This window comes from Vigna umbellata, chromosome 11 (assembly GCF_029865625.1).
Source record: "Vigna umbellata cultivar VRB3 chromosome 11, Vumbellata_1.0, whole genome shotgun sequence".
In the NCBI taxonomy this organism is placed as follows: domain Eukaryota; kingdom Viridiplantae; phylum Streptophyta; class Magnoliopsida; order Fabales; family Fabaceae; genus Vigna; species Vigna umbellata.
Window position 1 is genome coordinate 33,466,889 of NC_142175.1, and position 23,101 is coordinate 33,489,989.

Here is a 23,101-nt window from a genome sequence, read left to right on the forward strand (position 1 = left end):
AAAGTTGGCTTGAGAAACATAATAAACAAGGACAACAAAAAAGTCTAAATTTTTGTGAAACATGAAACACACTGCTATCTCTGTGTCAAAAACTATATTAATTGTCTTATTCACTGTAGTGGTTGTCATCTCTATAGTGCAAATTTCTGTACTAGGTTAATATTTATGTTTTTCAAACGTCATCATAGAAATACAAAACATAAAAGTTGTGATGTGATTTAACCAGTATCGTTTTACTGTACTTGTCTTGACCTGTAGTATGTAACTTACACGCCTTAAACGTTTTGCCTTAGATGCATCCAAAAGTACGTTATGATTGTTCTATTAGCAAGTTTTGTGAAAAGTGTGTTTTTCCAAAGACATAAGTGGTGTTTGAATCGTCATATAAATATATGTATGATATATAAATATATGTATGATAAATAAATATATGTATGATAAATACCGATAGCAGGTCAAACAATAAATTTTGTTAAAGATATGTTTTAATTTATGATTCTAATATTACATTAAGAAGTAAACACGGTCTTTGTTGTGGTAATTGTTGTGGTAAATAACGTTTTAGGTTTATATTTGACCTGAAACATATCAAAAGTTATAAACAATTCATACGCCAATTTGAAACATCTTTTGACATGTAAAAGAAATTGAAAAATTGAATTAAGTTATGTTAGAGAAACTATAACTATTTATTTTTAAAATTTAAGAATCAAACTACATCAAAATTTGGAACACAAACAAATTATAATTTCATGAAAAAGTTTAGACTAAAAACATACTTTAAGAAAAAATTTAGAAGTGACTTTTCCCAGTATCAGAAACGTCAACTAACGTCTGCAATTGAACTAAAGAAAAAGGATTTAAATCAGCGTGATATGTGTCAAGCTGCAGTTTGCTAAATTAGAAAAAAGGCATTGAATTGCAGCATCACGGGGTCAAAAAGGAGGAAAGATAGTTCTCACCAAACCTTTTGAAAAGAACTGAGTTTTCCCATACTGTTTCCTCACCACTCCTTCAACAGGTCCAAAAGGTTGGAATTTCGAAGTAAATGGTTGTTGCAGTGTTGATTTTGGGCCATTTCTGCATCCTCTTATTCTTGACTTTGACTATAGTATTCATGAATCGGTTTCCCTCACCAACCCAAGCACTAGCTACAAGCATATTTTGCCTTTCCCACTTAACTACAAAACAATCCATACACTGTGATTCGTTTCCCACATCTCCCGTTTACATTTTATCATACACCTGGTGGTCAATATTACATAACTTTTTTAAAATTTCATATTAATTAAAAATATTAACAATTTACAGTATTTAAATATAATTAAATCTCATTTTTTAAAATTGATTTGTGAATATAAAATAGATCTAAATTCATTATGTATTGTACTGTAAAATAGAGGGAATATAAAGACGAGAATACCTGTGACAGATGTTTAGACTGTAAAGAATGAAAAAGTTCATAAAAACATTTGGTAATGGTGGATTCAAACTATTATTTACTTTGTAAATTTTATATATGAAATTCCTTACTTATTACAGAATAATCTTTGGGATTTTTTGTGCAGTTGTTTGATGTAGCTACTTACTATTATTTCTAAATACTAATTTAGAATCAATATTAATAAGTAATTAAATATTGGTAATTGATTTTAAAGATCAATTTAAACTTTAATTTACAAACAAATTGTAATTTTTTTATTAGTAATAAATAATATTGGTAATGCCAACTAATTCAATGAATAAAAACTTAAACAAGATTACACCGTATAAATATTTCAGGATGATTTATTTTTATGAAGAGTTTGAAATATTCTGTGGCAGGTTGTTTCATGTGAATTTTGAAAGAAATTTTAATTTTAAAATTGGATGATAATAGTTTGATTTTTTATAACTGTATATAATTTTAAATTTTATTTTAAAAAAATTAGATTTGAAATGGTTGACTTTGATTATAATATCACCATCAACATGTTCAGCTGAGTTTAAAGTAAAATCGTCATGGATTTTGGATTTATCTTTCAAGTTGAATTCAATCGCATTTATTTTTCAATCATTATTAATGTTAGATTTTATTTTGATATAGTTAAAAAAAACATTAATATTACTTTTGATATGGATGTCAAATATAACGTTTTCGATTAATATTAATAAATATTATTTTTATTTTATAGTGGTCAGGATTGTCTTGACATTGAGTTGAAAAATGTTTTTTATTCACATGTGCAATTTAGGTGTGTTAGAAATAACAAGAGAAAAGGATAATACATAAAGTTTTCAAAATATGGAAAACCTATTCAAAATCAGAAGAACAAGAAATAGAATCAAACTAGTATAAGAAATTTATTTTAATTACAAAATAATTCTTCATTTTCAAGATGATAAAACATGTATTAAATTTTAAATTTGATTGAAAACTCCGAATCAAAAGTAAATATAAAACACAATGTTATTAAAAAAGATATATTAAGCATTGTTAAAAGTATATTAGGCTATTTTACAGTCTCGTTATTTTTTTGATAATATATGAAATATTATAAACATATTAGTTTCACAAAAAAGATTACTCTTGTGAATATTTCTTTATGAAATTACAAGTTTTCTTTTCTTATAATTAATTTAATATTTGGATCTTTTATATATTTTTTAGTGAATAATTTAAAGTTAAACATATTTTGATATATAAAAGTTGAAATTATTTTATTTTTAAAATTTTGATATAATTTAGATTTTTAATTTTATAAACATGTGAATTTAATTATTTTAATTAAATTTTGTTAAATTTATTTAACGTTTCAGATATATTTTATCATGTTGTTTAAATGATTTAACATTTTCTTTTTAATATTAGTTAAGAAACACATTAAAAAATTAAATTTATATAATTCCAAAAATGGAACATACCGATTAAATTGAAATTGAATTTTTTTTTCAGCAGATTAAAAATGTGGTTGTTAGTTAATGTTTCACAAGCCGCGTTTTCTGTCAACTCAAGTTTGACTTAGAAGCGCGTTTGCATTTTAAGTTCGCACGTGTCGAATGTTATATATAAATATTTTAAAATATAAAATTGTATATATAAAACAACTAACAACGTGCATTCGAAATATAAAGTCAATTATAATATTTTTTTCATTTTGCTTATTATTAGCGACAGAATACAGAGAAAAAGAAATTACTTGTTTCTACGTTTAATATTTTCACACAAAAATTAAAATTTAAATATTTTGCCTTTCTGAATCATCATCTGCTAACAAAAAATCTAAGAAACAACATCATCATAAAATTCCAATTTAGTAAATATTTGAAATCATGACATTTCTTAACAAATATAACTATTTTTTTGCGACAGCTTATGGAGAAAGAGAGAATAGGACCCTTTTAGCAATATTTGTTTTATATCATTCATCACTGATGAAAAATGCAAACTTTTGAATCTTAACAGGAAAATCCCACTAGATTTCGTATAAATAAAAAATATATAATCTTTATATATATATATATATATATATATATATATATATATATATATATATATATATATATATATATTCTACAAGGATAAGGATTAGGTGTATGTAGATGCAGCTGCTTTTACTAAATTAAATGGTGTTTTATGTTATAAATCAGAGCAATTTGTAATAATAATTTTAATATTATATTGAATTTTTTGACACGTTAGATGGAGAAGGGTGCATGCAGGATTATAAAAGGAATCTTTGGGCATGTTGATCTTCGTATTCCATAACCTGCAAACTTCTTAGTGTCATTATTCCTTTAGTTTTGATTCCTTTTCTCTCAATCAATCGTCGCCGAGATGCCAACTGACACGTCATCATTTTCCGGTGAAACCGTCTGCGTGACCGGCGCCGGCGGGTACATAGCTTCTTGGCTTGTGAAGGTTCTGTTAGAGAAAGGTTACACTGTGAGAGGAACCGTTCGAAACCCAGGTACGTACTGTATATATGTATTGCATTGCATGCTAATTAAATCAATTATTTAATTAATTAATTTGTTTGTTTAAAGTTAACGTTGTCTTGATTAGCGGGAATTTATGTGATGTTATGTTATGTATGTGTTGTATTAATGAATGATTATATCAGAGGATCCGAAGAATGGTCATTTGAAGAAGTTGGAAGGAGCGAAGGAGAGACTCACTCTGCATAAAGTTGATCTCTTTGATATTGATTCCATTAAAGCTGCTTTTCACGGTTGCCACGGCGTCTTCCACACCGCTTCTCCGGTCACCGACAACCCCGTTAGTTTTCTCTTTTTCCCCAAATCAACAAATTCTCGTGCTAAATTGTTGAGGGTTTATTTTCAAACGAAGAACTAAACGTTTTGTACTGAATCGGCTATGCACAGGAAGAGATGGTGGAGCCAGCAGTGAATGGAACGAAGAATGTGATAATAGCAGCTGCAGAAGCAAAAGTGCGGCGCGTGGTGTTCACTTCGTCAATTGGCACGGTGTATATGAACCCTAACACGAGTAGGGATGTGGTGGTTGATGAATCATTCTGGAGTGATTTGGAGTACTGCAAGAACACCAAGGTTGATGAATCATTCTGTTTTTTGTTTCCTACCAATTCGATGACTTAAACAGCATGCTATTATACGTGTCCTTTTAGGTGGAACTAATGCTTGAAATGTGTGTTTTAATAATGGAATGGCTAATTTGATCTGCAGAATTGGTACTGCTATGGGAAGACGGTGGCTGAACAATCAGCATGGGATATAGCTAAAGAAAGAGGGGTGGATTTGGTTGTGGTGAACCCAGTTGTGGTTATTGGTCCATTGCTTCAACCTACCATTAATGCTAGCACAATTCACATCCTGAAGTACCTTACTGGCTCTGCTAAGACCTATGTAAATGCCACACAGTCTTATGTACACGTTAAGGATGTCGCACTAGCCCATGTTCTTGTGTATGAGACTCCTTCAGCTTCTGGTCGATACATATGTGCCGAAAGTTCACTGCATCGTGGTGACCTCGTTGAAATTTTGGGCAAGTTTTTCCCAGAGTACCCAATTCCCACCAAGTAAGACTTTGTTCTCTTGATTACTTTATTTTATTTGTGCACAGAATTTGAAATTGATGAATGTGTCATAGCTCTGAGTACTGGTTACCAACAATGATATGTTTTTCTGGTGAGGTAGAATACAAAAATGTAGATACTATAAATGTAAAACTTTGTGGGGTAGGTATACCAACTTTGACTTCTTCATGACCTTTACTTATACCATAATTTCACAGCAAACAAAAACACTTTAACCACCAAGAATAGGTTGCTTTCACCTTTTTTTTACTTGGAAGAACAGCACATCATATATCATATGATTGGAATTGGAAAACCTGCAACCGCAACCATTTATAATTGTTAAATCATTACATGTGAGATTGAAGAAGTTAGATACGCTTGTTACTACTAACCTGTGTAAAAGCTGTTTTCCATCAAAGAATAGTACTGATGATTTGATTTTTGGTGAGAGATTGGAACTTAACATGACATTTCATTTGTGCAGATGTTCAGATGAAAAGAACCCGAGAGTAAAACCTTATATGTTTTCAAACCAAAAGCTGAAAGATTTGGGAATGGAATTCACCCCAGTGAAACAGAGTCTATATGACACAGTTAAAAATCTGCAAGACAATGGCCACCTTCCTGTGCTCCCAAAGCAAGAAAACTCCTATTGAAGTTAAATCCTAACTAGCTAGGTTGCAATACATTAACAAGTTTAAAGTAGTTATTGTTAAATGAATTTGTCTTGAGTTAATTATATAAGATCCTGAGAAGTACGTGCATTCTGAGTTTGTAAGACACACTCCATGCTAATTGCTGCCTTGTGTAAAAGTAAAATTGATAATATTAATGGATTTTCCACCCTTTGTAATTATGCTTCTTTGCTTCAAGTTATTGTCACATTCAGAAGTTCAAGCAATTTGATATTTGTAGACAGACACAGACGTTGACATTCAATCAGTTTGACTTCACTCTGTATTTGGTTGCACTGAAAATGAAAGAAATGAAAATAATAATAACCCAGTGACACCTTTGGCTTAATATGCAAGGTCAGTTTCTCCAAAATGTTGAAATAAACATACCAACTTCGTCACTCAAAGTCCATATTCTCCACAAGTTTCTCTTTTTTTTCACATCACAGTTCCTATAAAGCACAAACTTGTAACAATAAGATTGGTTACTGCTTATCCCTGTATATGTGGGAAAAGGATAGTTGGAGGAAGATTTTTTTAAAATAATAACAGAGTGGTACACTTTTACATTTATTTCACGTATGTTATAAGAATAAAATAAAGAAGGTAAAATAATTAAAAGATTGAATTTTTATATTTTTTTTTAAAAACAAAAAAATTAAAGAGAAAGAATAATATCAAATGTAAAAAAATTATTAATGTAAAAATATATTTTTCCTTTTTTTTTATGTTAGGACAATAAGTTACAATGGAACCTGGAAAGGGGATGATTTTTAGACATGTGTGAGTGACATGTTTAAACCCTGTTCATCACTAGCTACATGGTTTGATTTAGCAATGCAGAAAAAAGAAATGTTTTTTCTTTTGTCGAGTTGTCGTTGAATATTGTGAATCATGCATAGGATTCTTTGTTATGTTTCAAAACATTAAAATTCTTTGTCCTATTAATAATTATATTATTTTAATTGGTTATTAAAATACATTTTGAGTGGTTTTGAAAATTGATTTTGATTAACGAAACGAATATATATATATATATATATATATATATATATATATATATATATATATATATATATATATATATATATATATATATATATAATATTACATGATTATGATGTTGGTTAATTTCTGAGTGATTTGTTGAATTTAGGAGATACTAATCATGACAATTTACTCAGTTTTTACAATAGCTTATGTTGAAAAAAAGACAATGGATTCATTTTCCATAAGATATAAAGAAGTTATTTTAATATAATATGCGAAGAAATTTATTGAAATAAGTTAAAAAGAGTTATAATATAAATAGTGCGAATCACTACTAGAAAAATGTTTATTACCTTCCAATTTTTTAATGGAAAAATTTTAGCAAAAAATTCTTGCATATTTATTTTTGAAATTTTTTTGGCATGAAATTCATTTGGTTTTTCATATAAAATATAATTGGCAGGAAATATATAGGAATTTTATTATAATTTTTTTTTTCATGAAATACTTGCAAAGTTTTTTGTATAAAATTATTTGCAAAAAGATATTACTTACTATTTTTTCTGCAAAAAAATATTCACAAAAAATACTTACCATTTTTTGTGTAAAATATTTTTAGTAAAGAATATGTATGATTTTTTTTAGAATTATATTTTAAAGGAAATATCTACAATTTTTTGGTGTAAAGTTATTTGCAGAAAATTATACTACTAAAAAATGCACATTTCTTGCTAATTTTTTTGAATTTTTTTTACTCAATAAATACTTATAAATTTTGTTATGAATATTAATTTGCAGGAAATTGGTAGTAATATTTTGACAAAAGTAATTTGCGAAAAATTCCTGCAAATTTTACTATGATTTTACTTAATATTTATTAATTTTCTCTATTTGGTTTTGCGAATTAAAAGAAGTAAGAAAAGTTGCAGGTATTTTAATGTTTTCATGCATAAGTTTTTGGAAAAAAGAAATCGGCAAGTATTATTTATCGATCAAAATTCGTAGGAAAAATGACAGGAAACTCTTTTCGTACAAATTTTTATAAGAAATTTACAAGGAAAATCTCCATAAAATATGAAAAAAATCTTAGTAGTGAATTATATTCACAAAATTTCTCTACAAATTCTTCCAAAATACTCCCACAAAAGTACTTTTCTATTTATAAGGTATATCAAGTGACAATATGAAGGATTGAAAGAATGTCATTCCAGTTTCAACAGAAGCGCCACTGATATTTCAAGAAAAGCATTAAATGAATAAACTAAAAGCTGATTATGATATTTACCAGAAGTCCTGCTCATGAAAGACTATTATCTTCCATAGAGTTATGTTAGCCACACATAGCTGCATTGTTTCTATATTCACACTGACTGACACTTTATATAAGAGGTGATGATTACTTGATACTTAATCTGTGTTAAGAAATGGTTTTTAAAGCTTAAATCAATCTCATAAAATAGGTTTATAAGATTAGGTTTGCATCCATTTATATACTTTAAATTGTCCTGATCTCTAATCTAATCGATATACGACTTTCAACAATTTGCACCAAATAATGTTCTCATTTACACAGACTCAATTTCTAGAGATTCCTGATAGAACCTTTGTTAGGACTCCACATATAGCTAATTTACCTTACTGAGTAATTTCTTAATCAAATTCTGCAGGACTCCTTTTTTGAGGCAATTGCATGCTTACTATGTCTTCTCTTGGCAGACTATACATTGATACATCATTTTCTGCATTACCCATTTGCTGATCTTCCAATGTTCTAAGTGTCAAAATATGTGTAGTCTTTTTATTTTTGCGAAACGCCAAATATGCAATGCCTCCAATGTACAGTGCCACACCAGAAAATCCTAATATCCCCAGAAATACCTTAGCCACAATTCTTAAGTGAGCATGAAGAAGCAACTTCACAAAGCTAGTCATTAAATAGTATATGTTTATGCCCATGATGAGGGAACCAATGATCCAAGTAACAGCCGAAATCTGCAATTCAAGTGTATATATATATAGAAAATCATTTATCAGACATGATGCAGAACAACATTTGTAATCAGTGATGTTGGTAATCAATTTTCTATTTTTAAGAACTTTCAAATTTTCTTGTCGTGAAAAAAGTTACCGTGATTGAGTTGACATGTTCTCCCATCTTGATTTTGCTGCTAGTGAACTTGAGGAGTGGAATCAGAGCAAAAGGAAGTTCAAATGATAAGATCATCTGACAGCAGACATAGAGGGACTTCAGCACAAACTATGGCATATCCCAAAAGATCAATAGCACTATTATGCACAAGATTTATCCATCACGATCTGACAGAAATTACAGAATACAATCATACAAGAGATTACAAACATCACTCTCTACCCAAAACCTTAAGATCATCGATATCACTCTCTACCTAAAACTTTAAGATAACGAGTTAATGGAGTTTCAGTTTTATACAGTATTCTACTTTCTCATTTCTATTTAACGTGAGATTTAGATTCACACTTGGATTTCCAACATAAAAACCATGGAGACAAAATAAGAGCAAGGGAATCATACCGATGCAATTATGATGAGCTCTCCAGCTCCAGCAGAGCCACCTATGAGTGCAACAATCAAACTAGGAACAATGGCTATGCAACGGGTTAGCAAATTCCGAATCCATGACTTCAGTCGCAAATCAAGAAATCCCTGAAATGAGATACTGATTAAGGTGAAATGACAAGTAGAAGTAGGTACTCCTTTTACTGCCAAAAGAACAGAAAAAGGAAAAAAAAAACATCATGCCTGCATGACGTATTGCCCTGCATATGTTCCTGTTATGGTAGAACTTTGACCTGAGGCAAGCAAAGCAATTGCAAATAGTTTTGAACTCCATTTGCCCAAGACATTCTTAGTGTGGACCACATAAAAATATCATCAATGATTTTATCAGCACACTTTCCAACAAAAATGGTACATGAAGCTCAAGAACTAAGTACATATAGTTGTTTTACTTACTCTTAATAAAAAGGAGGCTTTGTTCAAATCCAAATCCTCACAACTTTTCTGATCTTCAGCACTTAAGTTTGAAGAATGGCAAACTGCACCACTTACAGAAATAACGGAAATATTTATGAGGAAGGCCACCATAAGAGCAAAAGCACTTTCTATCATGTAAAATCTGCAAGCCTCCTGTCAAAGATAAGATAATGGAATGATGATTGACATCAGAAACACTAGCGGGAAAGACACAACACCAATGAGTTAGAACATAATGGATTTAAATCCAATCCATATAAGAAAGTGACATCACTCCCTATTTCAAACCTTAAGATATTGGATTTATGGTTAAGTATCTCATTTCTATCGAATGTGAACTTAGACTCACAGATTTCCAAAGAATTCTACCTTCAAAAGTCATGTACCATTGTAAAGATTAATGTTGCTCTATTCAGTAAACTTATCTTAAAAACGATATTAATAACAGTAAAAAAAGTGCAACATCCTTGATGTTTGAAAATTTTATGTCAATATTCTAAGTAGGCCAACATCCTTTCACTTATAATTGGAAATGAATTGATTTGTATGAATATATGCATACAAGAGATAAAATGTTTACTTTGATTCCACGAACTGATCGGGGTATTTTCCTGGAAAGCACCAGAGCTGAGTGGAGGAAGAGATTGTGTCTGAAGCAAATGCATAGTAAACAAAGAAACATAGCACTGATTTAGAGCAAATTACTCAGGGACAGAAGAAAGAAAATGCTGCAGAAGGAAGACAAGAGGAACCCACGGCATAACCATTGCCCCAAGCAGTGAAATTGCTAGACCAGTGGCACCATTCCCATTAAGTTTTGGAACAAATAGACCTGTCACAACTTCTTTGGCCACAGGCTTTGCGTATCCAAGCTCAGCCATAAAGCAACCAGCAATTGTAAATACTAGAAATGCAATGAAGAATTCAAGTTTCCTAACCTGTTAAGAACCCAAGAAAAAGTGCTCAGATTTTTTTCTAGTAAACACTAGTCTTATGGAACATGCAATGTCAATCATTAATTTGTTCAAACCATTGTAGTTCCTATGGAGAAGGAGGTTTACCGGATAGATACAAACATCAATGAGATATGAGCTCAACCATATAAAGAATTGACATTATTATCTATTCAAAACCTTAAAGTTATGTATTAATGGATCTTTAATCTTATATGGTGTTCTACTTTCTTATTTCTATTAAATGTGAAACTTAATTTCACATTTGGAATTCTAACAACCATTGTCAGATGTCATACAACGTGACAATGGTTTGATAAAGAATGCAGAAAACTACCCCATATTGCTGTAATGCTAAGAGGACCAATGTACTGAGTCCTGTCAGAAGAACACCAATCCAAACAGGTATGTTGAAGAGCATGTTCAATGCAAAGGCCGTTCCAATTACTGCATAGAAAGCCACACAAAAACCCTTAAGATAATGAGTTTTCAATTTTTTCTCTGCTTTTTCATTTTTATTCAATGTAAAACTCAGACTGAAAGCCTACTGTATGTAGTATACCTTCAGGAATGTCACAGGCCACAATGGCAATTTCAGCAATCACCCAAAGGATGAAGTTGGGCAGTCGAGAATATTCAGCTCTACAATGCTCAGCTAGATGCATTCCTGAAAATAGAATTTTGAAAATATTGATAACAGAAGAAGGAAAGTTAAAATCCAAACTCATACACATCAATTTATTCAGTAAAAACCAAAAGATTACTAAATCAAGTACCAGTGACAACCCCAAGATTAGCAGCCATTGTTTGAATTAGAAGAGCAGCACATGATGCCACCAATATGATCCATAGTAACTGAAAGCATTAATGTGACAAAACAGTAATGTGAAGTCTGGAGCATAGGTGTATAACAACCTATTAATTATTCAATAAAACGTAATTGCACTCAAATGACAAAATTTAAATCTGCAAAATCATCAATCAGAAACCATGACAGAAACAAAAAACCAACCACCTTGGCTACATGAACCTATTTTATTATGTAGAACACAAATATAACGGTTATATTGCTTGTGGGTATCCAAATCCAATGCATGCATACTAAAACATCATAAGCAAAATCAACTACTGTTCAAGATTCTAAATTGGAAACAAATGAACCTAAGCTGAAACAACTGCATGAAACTACACCTCATATTTGTATTGAGCTCCTGATTGAAGATCCGTTTCAACTGCAAGCCATTGTAAAAATATAATTAGCAAATCTATGTCAGCAATTATATATTTCCTTTTATTTCAAAAGAAAGCAATGAATAAGTGATGTTACAGTTTCCAGGGTCGATATATGCAATGGAAACAAGAAATCCAGGCCCCACGTATGCAAATAAGTTTTTCCAGCTTGTTCTCTGCAAAATACAGGAAACCATATACAACTATATTATACCACTAATTAAGAAAAACTTTAATATTCTTTTCAGTTCATAAAATTCCCAGTGAAAAATGATTCTCTTTCTGCACATGTCACGAGTCAAATAATTACTTGGAAGTTTATAAGCAGTGTGTTTGAAACATTCCTTGTCAGAATAAGACATAGAAGCTACAAGCAGCTTCTGAAATGAATATCAGACTAAATTATTCATACAAAACCGATAGAAATTATACTGTGATCACTAATACATACACATTTTAGATTAATCTCAATATCAGACATTGTTCAGTTTTATTTGTATCATCTATACCTAACCGAAACCATAAACTAAAAATAAGACCAATTTAAAATATATAAATAGATCAAATCTCACTTTATAAATCAATTTTTGAGATTAAATTAATCTTAAACTCTACTTCTTAACGTATTATTTTATACTATTATTTAGGGTCACTCTGATAAGTTCATGTATTCATGGTTAGCTAGTCCTACACGACACAAGAATAATAATCAATACGTCTAGTAGCTGAATCATAAACAAAGACGGGTTCTTCTTAAATACCAAGTCAAATCAAAACCTACTTCGCCCCCTTATGTCATTCCATTTTTCAGCATATTCCCAGCTCACGTTATCAGTGTAAGCAAATCAATAGGGCTAAAAAAAATAAACTTTAGCATTAACATATAAGTAGAGAATAAAGCATCCAATCCAAAACAACAAACGTTAATCTCAAACATATAAAGCCATATTCGGCTATGTCCTACACGCTTTTTCAAATCCATAAAGCAACCAAGAACATTATGCAGAGTTAACCAGTAAGATTAGAAGGGCCATTGAAACTGACATCAGGTACGACAATTTGATCAGAGTCTGGATTCTCGATCAACGGCGCATTGGACAAGCTTCTGTTACCAGTGGTGGCAATGAATTGAGGGTGCCCAGAAGATGAACCTGTCACGCTCATATTTTCTTCTGCAGCCAAAACTCCAAAAGAGACGAAAAGTCTTCAACATGAATACATGTTTATAGATACTTTTGGTGACCAAAAAGGAAGTTTGTGGAATGAAACGTAGAATAGCATATGATTGAAAGTAGAATTTGCGAAGTGAGAGAGGTATGTGTATGCATAAAACAACAGATGATGATGACAGAAAAGGAAGTGTAGCTGTTTTTTGTTAGAAACCAGAAAATGGTTCCTTATGCACAACGAAAACTCTTATGTATGCAGAACAAACTACTTCTCAAATAGCTACCTGCTCCCACTTATATTAGGAATTCACATTTTATATTTTAACCATTTAATATATTCATATTTTCAAAAAGTAAAAATCAACATGCATATGTACCGTAATCACTGATACATTATATTTATGAATATAAAATTTACAGGAATATAAAAGTCATGAAACCTTTGATACATTATATTTAACCTTTGATGTATTTTGATTTCAAAGGTTAATCATTGTATGAGATGTTATTTATTTTGGAGGTAGAAATGATATCACCATACATTTTTACATTTATTTAACATAGAGTATAAAGATAAGATGTTCATAAAAATATAAATTTTTACATTTATAAAATAGAAAAGTAAAAAATAAAAAAGATAATGTTAAATAAATTTGAAATTTTAGATAAGTCATAGAATATTTAATATATTTTTATTGAGTATGTAGTAACATTATATTTTTATTGAATGATAATATAAAAAAAGCTTCAAAGTTATATATTATTTCTTTAAGGAAAAAAAAACAGACACTTATTATTATTATTACCAATAAATAAAAAAGTCAATACATTTGCTAGATAACTAAGTCATTGAGTTTTTTGTATTTTCCTGAAATCCTGTCCTTTTATGAAAAAAAAAATTCTTTATAGATAAGATTTTCTGTAATTGCTTATGTGAAAAGAGACGTTAACCTCTGATTATTGGTTTAAAAATATTATTATGTTGTTATATTTTTATTATTAAAATTTGAATGAATTAAACAATGACATAGTCTTAGTGGCCCTTCAAGTGTGAGAAGTATATAATTAAAGTAACAGCAGCACCTAATAATAATATCCTACCTATGTGCTGCTATTCTTTATTACAGTCGCCATCTTCTCTCTTTATTTTATTTCTAAATTCCATATATCTCGTTTTTTTTTTCTATTTTATTTATCAAAGTCAACGTAAACTTCTGTTTCCTAGCATTAAATATTTTAAATTCTACTCTATCTTTTGCATAAATATTAAATTATCAAATAATTTGTAAAACTTAGAAAATTACACTTAGATAATTTTATAAAATGTAAATAGGAGTTGAATTAAATTTAAAATTTATTTTTAATATAATATCAAAGTTACGTGTTAAAATATTTTAAATAGAATTTTTTTTCTTAATGTATCATTTGTTATCAAGATATTTGTTATATATATATATATATATATTAATTTTCATTTTCTTACTCTTAAAATTATATGTTGATTTCTTCGTCAAGTGATAAACTCAAATATTATTACGTGCATATTTATATATTGTATGATAGTAATATTTATTATTTTTTTCCACTTATCTAGGGTTTTTAGTTATCTGATTAAATACAAATATTCTTACATATCTAATCTACCTCATCACATAGTGATTTTCTCACAAGTTTATTTTAATGGCATGGGTATGTTCACATGTTATGGACATTATCAACCCATTCTCACAATCTAACACTATCATTTTAGTGATGGCGTATGCATGGCATGCCACATGATAACACTTCTTGTGTCTATCTAAAAGAAAAAGGCCAAAATAATATTCGTTTTTCCTCAAACGGTAATTCATCATTTATTTTGAAAATACGTTTCGTATTGAAATTAAAACAAAAAAAAAAAGTATTAATAAATTTTCAATTTTTGTAAATCTTGTCTTCTTTATTTACTTCATTGAAACTTATATGATCACTATATCTAAAAATGAGCATGCCTATTTAATTATTTAATTAATCATGAGTTAATTTAAAAAGTTTGTCTAACAAAATCTGACAAAAGGATATTTTTGACATTTTCCACTGAGAGGAAGAAAACGTGGGTGCAGAAAGAGAAAATAAAAATTAGAAATTGTGACCCAAAAGAAATTTTAGCAAGCCCTAATCCAAAAGGATATTAGAATTATTACAGGTTCTTTCTAACTGCACCACCAGTTGTATATATATATATATATATATAACCAATTAATAATCGTCTTCTTTATGTATGTCGTACGATGTGTATATACATTTTATGGATTCTTAATTTTCTCTCTAAAACAACATTAATTTTCTCCCTAAAATTAATTTTTAGAACACTTGTCACCAAAATAAACATGATAATAAAATAAATTTCACAGTATTTTTTTTTAAATAATATATTTGTTTTATTTTTATATTTTATTAAAATCATATAAAATATTTTTTCCGTGAATGGTATATTATAGTTTATTATAAGATTCTATTTATTACATAGAAAATATTGTCAGTATTGTTTATTGAAAAATATTTTACTTTTTTTCATTAAATAGTTTGAAATATACATATAATTTAAATTTAACCATAATTTTTAAAAATAATTTGGAAATAAAAAACATACTTAACGCGAAAAATAAAAAACTCTAATAATGGATTACACAAAAGTATAATTTTAAAAATTTCTATTTATGATAAACCCTTAATAATTATAATAACTTATTTTTAATTTTCTTATTTATATTTTGTAAATCATCCCGAAAACTTTCATAATAATGTATTTATTTTTAAATTCCTGTTCTAATATAATAAAATTTAAACAAACTTGGTTGAAACGTGAATCTGTTTTGTAGTTTGTACGTAAGTAAACAAATGAAACAATTACACAATCTTTTATTTTATTTTATTCCAATGTTGTTTAGAAGTAGGTTTGAGTCCAAATTTGACATTACTACTGAATATAAAAGCATTGATAATTTAAGAAAGTGACAAGAATTTGAATTTTTCAGAGGAGATAGAATACAGAAGTTAAGAATAAAATCTTGAAGCTTCTTCCTTCTATGTGGCAATCTATGCTTCTTCCACCGTTCCATCTTCTACCACTTTCAGTCACCATCTTCAACCTTACACCTATATCCATTCAACAAATTTTGAACAACATTTTCATAAACAAAAAACATTATTAAACATTTTTGCACACGATGATTCTATATGTTCTGCTTCATCCCTAAAATCTCACATCAGACCGAATTAAATAACTTGGTCCTATTTGCAGCATAGCTTATGGGATAAATAATATCAATGCAAACTATTACGCTTTGATTTTTTTAATAGTAAATTTATTATTAGGGTTTATGGAATCTGAATCATCAATCATCTTACATGACCATAATAACTATTTCGATTATGTAAGGTCTCATCCTATCTTAGTTTGCTTTCTACTATTATTGTTCATACCTCTTTGCAGGTAATCTTCAAACCAGTTGGTATTTTGATGGGTAGAAAAAACTCCAACACTAAGTCAAATATATTTTTCAAGAAGGTGGTAATAAATTGAGTTATGTCGTCTTTACTTTGACTTCAAACTTGTATTGATAGATGTTAATCAAATCTATTAATTAACAATTATTGATTGTTAATATATTTGTTAATCATTTATTAATGACCATTATATTATTAATTAGTCTTAAACTGTCTTTAACGACCGTATCACCAATCAATCACACTCTATCGATTAATAGTTGTTGGATTATGTTATTAGTTGACACACTATATAGTATAATAACTATTCCGAAATTGGACAATTACAATTTTCAAATCAAATATTAATTCGACTGAATGAAATTTCAAAATAAACAACGAAAACAAACACTTAGGTCTTGTTCTTTTGAGGGGATTTGAGAGGATTTGAAGATAAATTTTTTTGTCGTTTATTTGAGTGAATTTAGAGGTAAATGAGAGTGAATTTGGAAATAAAATTTGTGAGAATTATTATAGAATTGTATTGACGTCACAAATTAAAAAAATTTATTTCCAAATTCACTCTCATTTACCTCCAAATTCACTCAAATAAATGACAAAAAAATTTATCTTCAAATCCTTTCAAATCCCCTCAAATCCACTCAAAAGAACAAACCCTTAAAAAATATATAGTACTCATCACAAATATCTGATGATATATAAATCTCAGTGATACATTTGTCTTGTTGCTACTTCTAACAAATTTTTGTCTCATAATGTATGTTTTAAATACTTTCATATCATTATTTTAAAAATGTTATGTCTTTTTAAAGTATAATTATTTATATTTTTTAGAAACTCTAATAATGATGTGGAGAAATCATTGCGACATGTTTCAATTATAGAATCAAGGTTATTTGTTCATTATATAACAATTCACAGGTATTCTCTTCTTCGTTGTTTATTACTTGTCATAGTTACAAATTGAAATAAGTTCAAAAAAGAATGTTGGACAAATGATTACATACACAATATATTATATATACACTTCCTTCCTTTCCATATTATAATTAGTTTATTTTAAATGATAGAATTACTACATTTAAACTTGTATTTAACATATATGTAAATGAAAAAAAAAATATTATAAGTTTATTATAATATTTCGTGTGTTTTAGTTTTGTTATCTTAATTTTCTGGAAGACCGTAAACAAACCAGCTTTCTTCAAGTAAAGTAGCAGTTTCATCTTGTATCTTCATATCTGCATTGATGCTTTCTTTTAGAAAACTTGCTAATTCCCTAGTCAAAATGGTATCATCAATCAGACAAATTGAGCTCATAAATTTTTAGAATTACCTTGCAGCAGAAGAACCGATTCGTCATTGTAACTTTGTAAGTTCCAAAATGTCATCCCATTGTTGTCCGCAAACTCTGGATTGATTCTCGTGGCATCACATCCACTTTTGTCTTTAACATAAAAAAAACAATTGTCAACCCTTACAATAGCATAAACATTAAAACTAGCAACATATAAAACAACTGTATGTATCCAAACTTTCCATTTTGACCTTGTTAAGAGCGTTAATTTATTTAAGAAACAAAATTACTTACACATACTCTATTTTCTGTTTTTACCACATTAAGAACATTTATTTCTTTATTAAACCAAGACCTACCTAGATGTTTAACCTTAACATCTATTAAGAAACAATTAATCATCACATGCTCCTCCCCTGGAATGGAGGACACTTTGGAATTCTCATTCTGCAACTTTTGTGCAAGACACTTTATCTGTACATATCATACACACAGAATTATTATGAATTGTAATAGCAAGGATAATCCATATACAAAGAGCATCATAAGACCTTGTTTTCTATTACCTTTTCCTTAGCTGCAGCAATCTTAAGTTTTGTTTCTTTCACTACTTTTGCATGTCTTGAATTTTCGTCCTGAATATAGCTCCTTAGTTTTCTGAAGATATTAAACAAATTTCCAACCGCTTTAATTGATATTAAGACAACAAAAATAAGAAGAAAAAAAACAAAAAAAGATGAAGTGTTGAAGTAATAAAACAAAAGAAGAATACACAAAAAAGGAATATTTTTTAACAGTACTTATTGAGTGCTCAAAGCTTCTTCACAAAGAAGAGTCATCAGTTTAAACTTTTTACACAAATCCAATTTATAGTATCCACTTATGCCTTCTTGAAACCAATCCAAAGGGAAATCATTTAGAAGGTGATATGATTGAATAATCAAATCCTCTAAATGTTTCAACCATGAATTAGTTTCATTCTTGGTTGAGAAGGATGGAGACCTACACCAAAATAATCCATATGGAAACTTTAATTCAAGCATCTCAAAAAAATTTAATCACTGAGAAAACTTCAAACAAGAGTTGTAAGGGATAACTCACTCTTTTTTCGAATTCCTTACAATCAATCCCAACAATCTAATGTGAAATTTATGTGAATCTTCTGAGTGAATTTGAGAGAATTTGAGAGGATTTGAAGATAATTTTTTTTGTCATTTATTTGAGTGAATTTGGAGGTAAATGAGAGTGAATTTGGAAATAAAATTTGTAAAAATTATTATAGAATTGTATTGACGTGACAAATTAAAAAAAATTATTTCCAAATTCACTCTCATTTACCTCCAAATTCACTCAAATAAATGACAAAAAAATTTATGTTCAAATCCCTTCAAATCCACTCCCTCAAATCTACTAAAAAAACAAATTCTTAAAAAATATATAGTACTCATCACAAATATGTGATGATATATAAATCTCAGTGATACATTTGTTTAGTTTAGTTGCTACTTCTAACAAATCTTTGTCGTATAATGTATGATTTAAATACTTTCATATCATTATTTTAAAAATGTTGTCTTTTTAAAGTATAATTATTTATATTTTTTAGAAACTCTAATAATGATGTGGAGAAATCATTGCGACATGTTTCAATTAGAATCAAGGTTATTTGTTCATTATATAACAATTCACAGGTATTCTCTTCTTCATTGTTTATTACTTGTCATAGATACAAATTGAAATAAGTTCAAAAAAGAATGTTGGACAAATGATTACATTCACAATATATTATATATACACTTCCTTCCTTTCCAAATTATAATTAGTTTATTTTAAATGATAGAATTACTACATTTAAACTTGTATTTAACATAGATGTAAATGAAAAAAAAATATTATAAGTTTATTATAATATTTCGTGTGTTTTAGTTTTGTTATCTTAATTTTGAAAGCATCCAAAGAAAAGTAATATATAATATATAATAATTATCAGAAAGACTTCGTCATAACCAATCATCAAACAATCTTCTTGGCGTGTGTTTTCATGTTTTAAATGATTGTTTTTCTTCAAACGAAAGGGTCCAGAATGAATGAAATACTGTATAGTCAGAAAATAAATCTTTTTTAGTTAATTTGAATAATGATAAAAGGACATATGTTTATATTTATTTAACATATATTATAAAAATAATTTTTTCTATTTAAAAAAAGAATAAAAATCAGAAGAAGATAATATCAAATAAAAAAAATTATTTATATCAAAATATTATTGCTAACAAAACTATGTGCTTCATTTGTTTTATCAGACGTATGAAACGACCAAACATTTATTGATTTCGACATAAGTGAAATTTGCTGACATGGGAGACACGACACAGGGATCAGGATCACACTGTATGATATCATAATCCTTTCAAAACTCCCACGGAAAAAAATCACTTTTCCCTGAAAACTTAGGTTTAATCATTCACCAACTCTCGTAAAATTTCAATTTAATCTCTTAGTTTTTGGAATTCTCAATTGAGTTCCAAATTTATAAAAATTACAATAATTAGATCATTTTTGTTAAATTATCTCTAACGGTGTTAGTGTGTGTCTGACGTGGCACGTTGTAATCAATTTCTTAACTGACGTGGCTGACTAAAGTAGGGATAATGAAGCACGTGGATAATAACAATTTTTTAAAAAAGAAAATAAATGTTTTAAACCAAAATGGGGATTCAGATTTTGAATTGATCGAATTAGGGATTGAGATTGTTCTGAGTACTTCTAGGGTTCGGTTCGTCCAAAGTTCATTCCATTTCACAAATTGGGGTATCAATTTGGGTATTTAGGGTTTAATCGAAGTTATCTGAGCTGCCCGGCTCCTGCGCCATTGGCCACGTCCGCTACTCCACCGCTGGCCAGCCCAAGCTCGTGAACGTCCAACCCTTCGTCGCCGGCTACTGTTTCGGCTCCGTCGTCGTCACACACAATGGAAACTTCGTGAACTACTGCTCCCTACGTGCCAAACTGGAAGACAACAGGTCCATCTTCAACACGACCTCCGACACCGAGGTCATGCTCCACCTGATTGCCACCTCCAAGCACAGACCTTTCCTACTCAGAGTATTGGATGCCTACGAGAATCTGAAGGGGGCGTACTCCCTGGTGTTCCTCATGGAGGACAAGTTGGTGGCTGTGAGGGACCCCTTCGGGTTCCGACCTTTGGTGATGGGAAGGAGAAAGAACGGCGCTGTGGTTTTCGCCTCGGAGACATGCGTGCTGGATTTGATCGATGCGATGTATGAGAGAGAGGTGAACCCGGGTGAGGTTGTGGTGGTGGACCACACGGGAATCCAATCCCTCTGCCTCGTGACTCATCAGGAGCCAAAGCAATGCATCTTCGAGCACATATACTTCGCACTTCCCACTTCCCAACTCTGTTGTCTTCGGGAGGTCTGTGTACGAGTCTAGGAGGAAATTCGGGGAAATACTGGCCACTGAGAGCCCCGTTGAGTGCGACGTTGTGATTGCAGTTCTCGATTCTGGGGTGGTGGCTGCGCTTGGCTACGCTGCAAAAGCTGGGGTTTCCTTTCAGCAGGGGTTGATAAGGTCGCACTATGTGGGGAGGACTTAAAAAATTGTTATTATCCACGTGTTTCACTACCCCTGCTTCAGTCAATCACGTTAGTTAAGAAACTGACTACAGACACACACTAACGCCGTTGGAGACAAATTAACAGAAAGGATCCAATTGTTGTAATTTTCATAAATTTGAGACCTAATTGAGAATTCCAGAAACTAAGAAACTAAATTGAGATTTCACCCAAAAATAAGGACTTCGTGAATGGTTAAACCGAAAACTTATTAAGTTAATATAATATATATAAGTTATTGGCGTGTGGGACTGTCATACTGATACTATATTTCTTTCTATTTCTCTTCGCTAATACCTTCAATCATTGCAGTACTATAATATATATGCCTGCTTACTTTTCACACAAATCTCGGGATAAGACTTCTGTCTTATAATTCGTTGCTTTTTTTATACAACACATACTATTTCCATCCCAATAATCTAATTCATTATACAACCCAACTTTTCTCCAAACAATCCAAAATTTCCTACAGCTGATACATTTAACATATCATATACTAAGTATATTATATATATATATATATATATAAGTTGATCGAGATGAGATCTTTTCTTTGATATCTTCCAACTTCAAGTATTTCTCTTTTGTTTTACATTTTTTACCATTCGATCAATTTGAGATATACTTGCAACACTAAAGTTAAGTGTCAAATAATATTAATAATAAACATAACCAACTTATTACAAGATACAACAAATTTATAAATAGATTTTAAGATGTGTTTCATATTAATATTAACTTAATTATGATTTAATTGATAATGATTTTATTAAGTCTAACTCAGTCACACAAAATCGATTTGGATGGTGAGGTTTGCACCCATTTATATATTATAATTTAGTCTTATCTCTAGTCGATGTGAAACTTCCAACACCAATCACTCGGATTCCTTTGAAACTATGACGGAAATAACCGTAATTCTTAAACTGATAAACTGTTATACTAATATATATATATATATATATAGAGAGAGAGAGAGAGATAGAGATAGATAGATAGATAATTTTGTTGATGATAATATAGTTGAGGCAGGGATACGTTAGGTGGGTGTGTTGTGGAAAATGAGAATGATGATATGGTATTGTGTCTGTACATAGGCAATTTGGCAAGTTGGCAAGTTGAGTTGAGAATGATATATGGTGTTGAGTTGCACAAATAGTCGATGGAGGAGAAGGGAAAATGCAGTATTATTTAGGGCCTCATCTTGAGAGAAAAGTGAGTATGATCTGAGTCAGCTGATGGTACGTTGTAGTATGTGGAGGACCCCCAAATAATGGTTCCTACAAACACACATTTCCTTCTCCACACTTTTCTCAAAAGGGACAACTTCTAATGTACCCTCCACTGTCATTCCGCAACAATAAAACCAAACATGTTCAATTCAATGTCCTTTTTCAGGTCTTTTCTAGTGCTAGCAAAATGACCAATGGTGTAAGTCCGGTCTCACATTGATAAGTTATGACAATATTTTTTTTATAATATTTACGTATTATTATGTAATATCAATAAATATTAATATTACATAATAATATTAATATTAACTAATAACATGATATTATCAATTCAGCAATATTAAAAAATATTATCAAAAGTATCGTTATCAATTCAG

The 23,101-nt window shown here is 29.7% G+C and overlaps 2 protein-coding genes and 1 pseudogene across 2 annotated transcripts; 2 read left to right on the plus strand and 1 right to left on the minus strand.

The window, feature by feature from the left end:
• The first annotated feature begins 3,718 nt into the window (after positions 1 to 3,718).
• On the plus strand, positions 3,719 to 5,895 carry LOC124835895 (cinnamoyl-CoA reductase 2). Its single transcript, XM_047310926.2, has 5 exons — positions 3,719 to 3,950; positions 4,104 to 4,258; positions 4,366 to 4,551; positions 4,687 to 5,039; positions 5,524 to 5,895. Exons 1-5 carry the CDS (start codon positions 3,818 to 3,820, stop codon positions 5,693 to 5,695), a joined length of 999 nt encoding a protein of 332 aa, XP_047166882.1. The 5' UTR covers positions 3,719 to 3,817; the 3' UTR covers positions 5,696 to 5,895.
• A 2,257-nt stretch (positions 5,896 to 8,152) lies between these two features.
• Positions 8,153 to 13,313, minus strand: LOC124835894 (metal transporter Nramp1-like). Its single transcript, XM_047310924.2, has 13 exons — positions 12,944 to 13,313; positions 11,997 to 12,075; positions 11,861 to 11,901; positions 11,446 to 11,524; positions 11,232 to 11,336; positions 11,007 to 11,116; positions 10,473 to 10,654; positions 10,297 to 10,366; positions 9,696 to 9,869; positions 9,483 to 9,587; positions 9,255 to 9,386; positions 8,832 to 8,927; positions 8,153 to 8,695 (listed from the first exon to the last, which is right to left on the minus strand). Exons 1-13 carry the CDS (start codon positions 13,061 to 13,063, stop codon positions 8,354 to 8,356), a joined length of 1,635 nt encoding a protein of 544 aa, XP_047166880.1. The 5' UTR covers positions 13,064 to 13,313; the 3' UTR covers positions 8,153 to 8,353.
• Positions 13,314 to 20,505: 7,192 nt separating this feature from the next.
• LOC124835860 (amidophosphoribosyltransferase, chloroplastic pseudogene) lies at positions 20,506 to 21,470 on the plus strand (annotated as a pseudogene).
• The last annotated feature ends 1,631 nt before the right edge of the window (positions 21,471 to 23,101 follow it).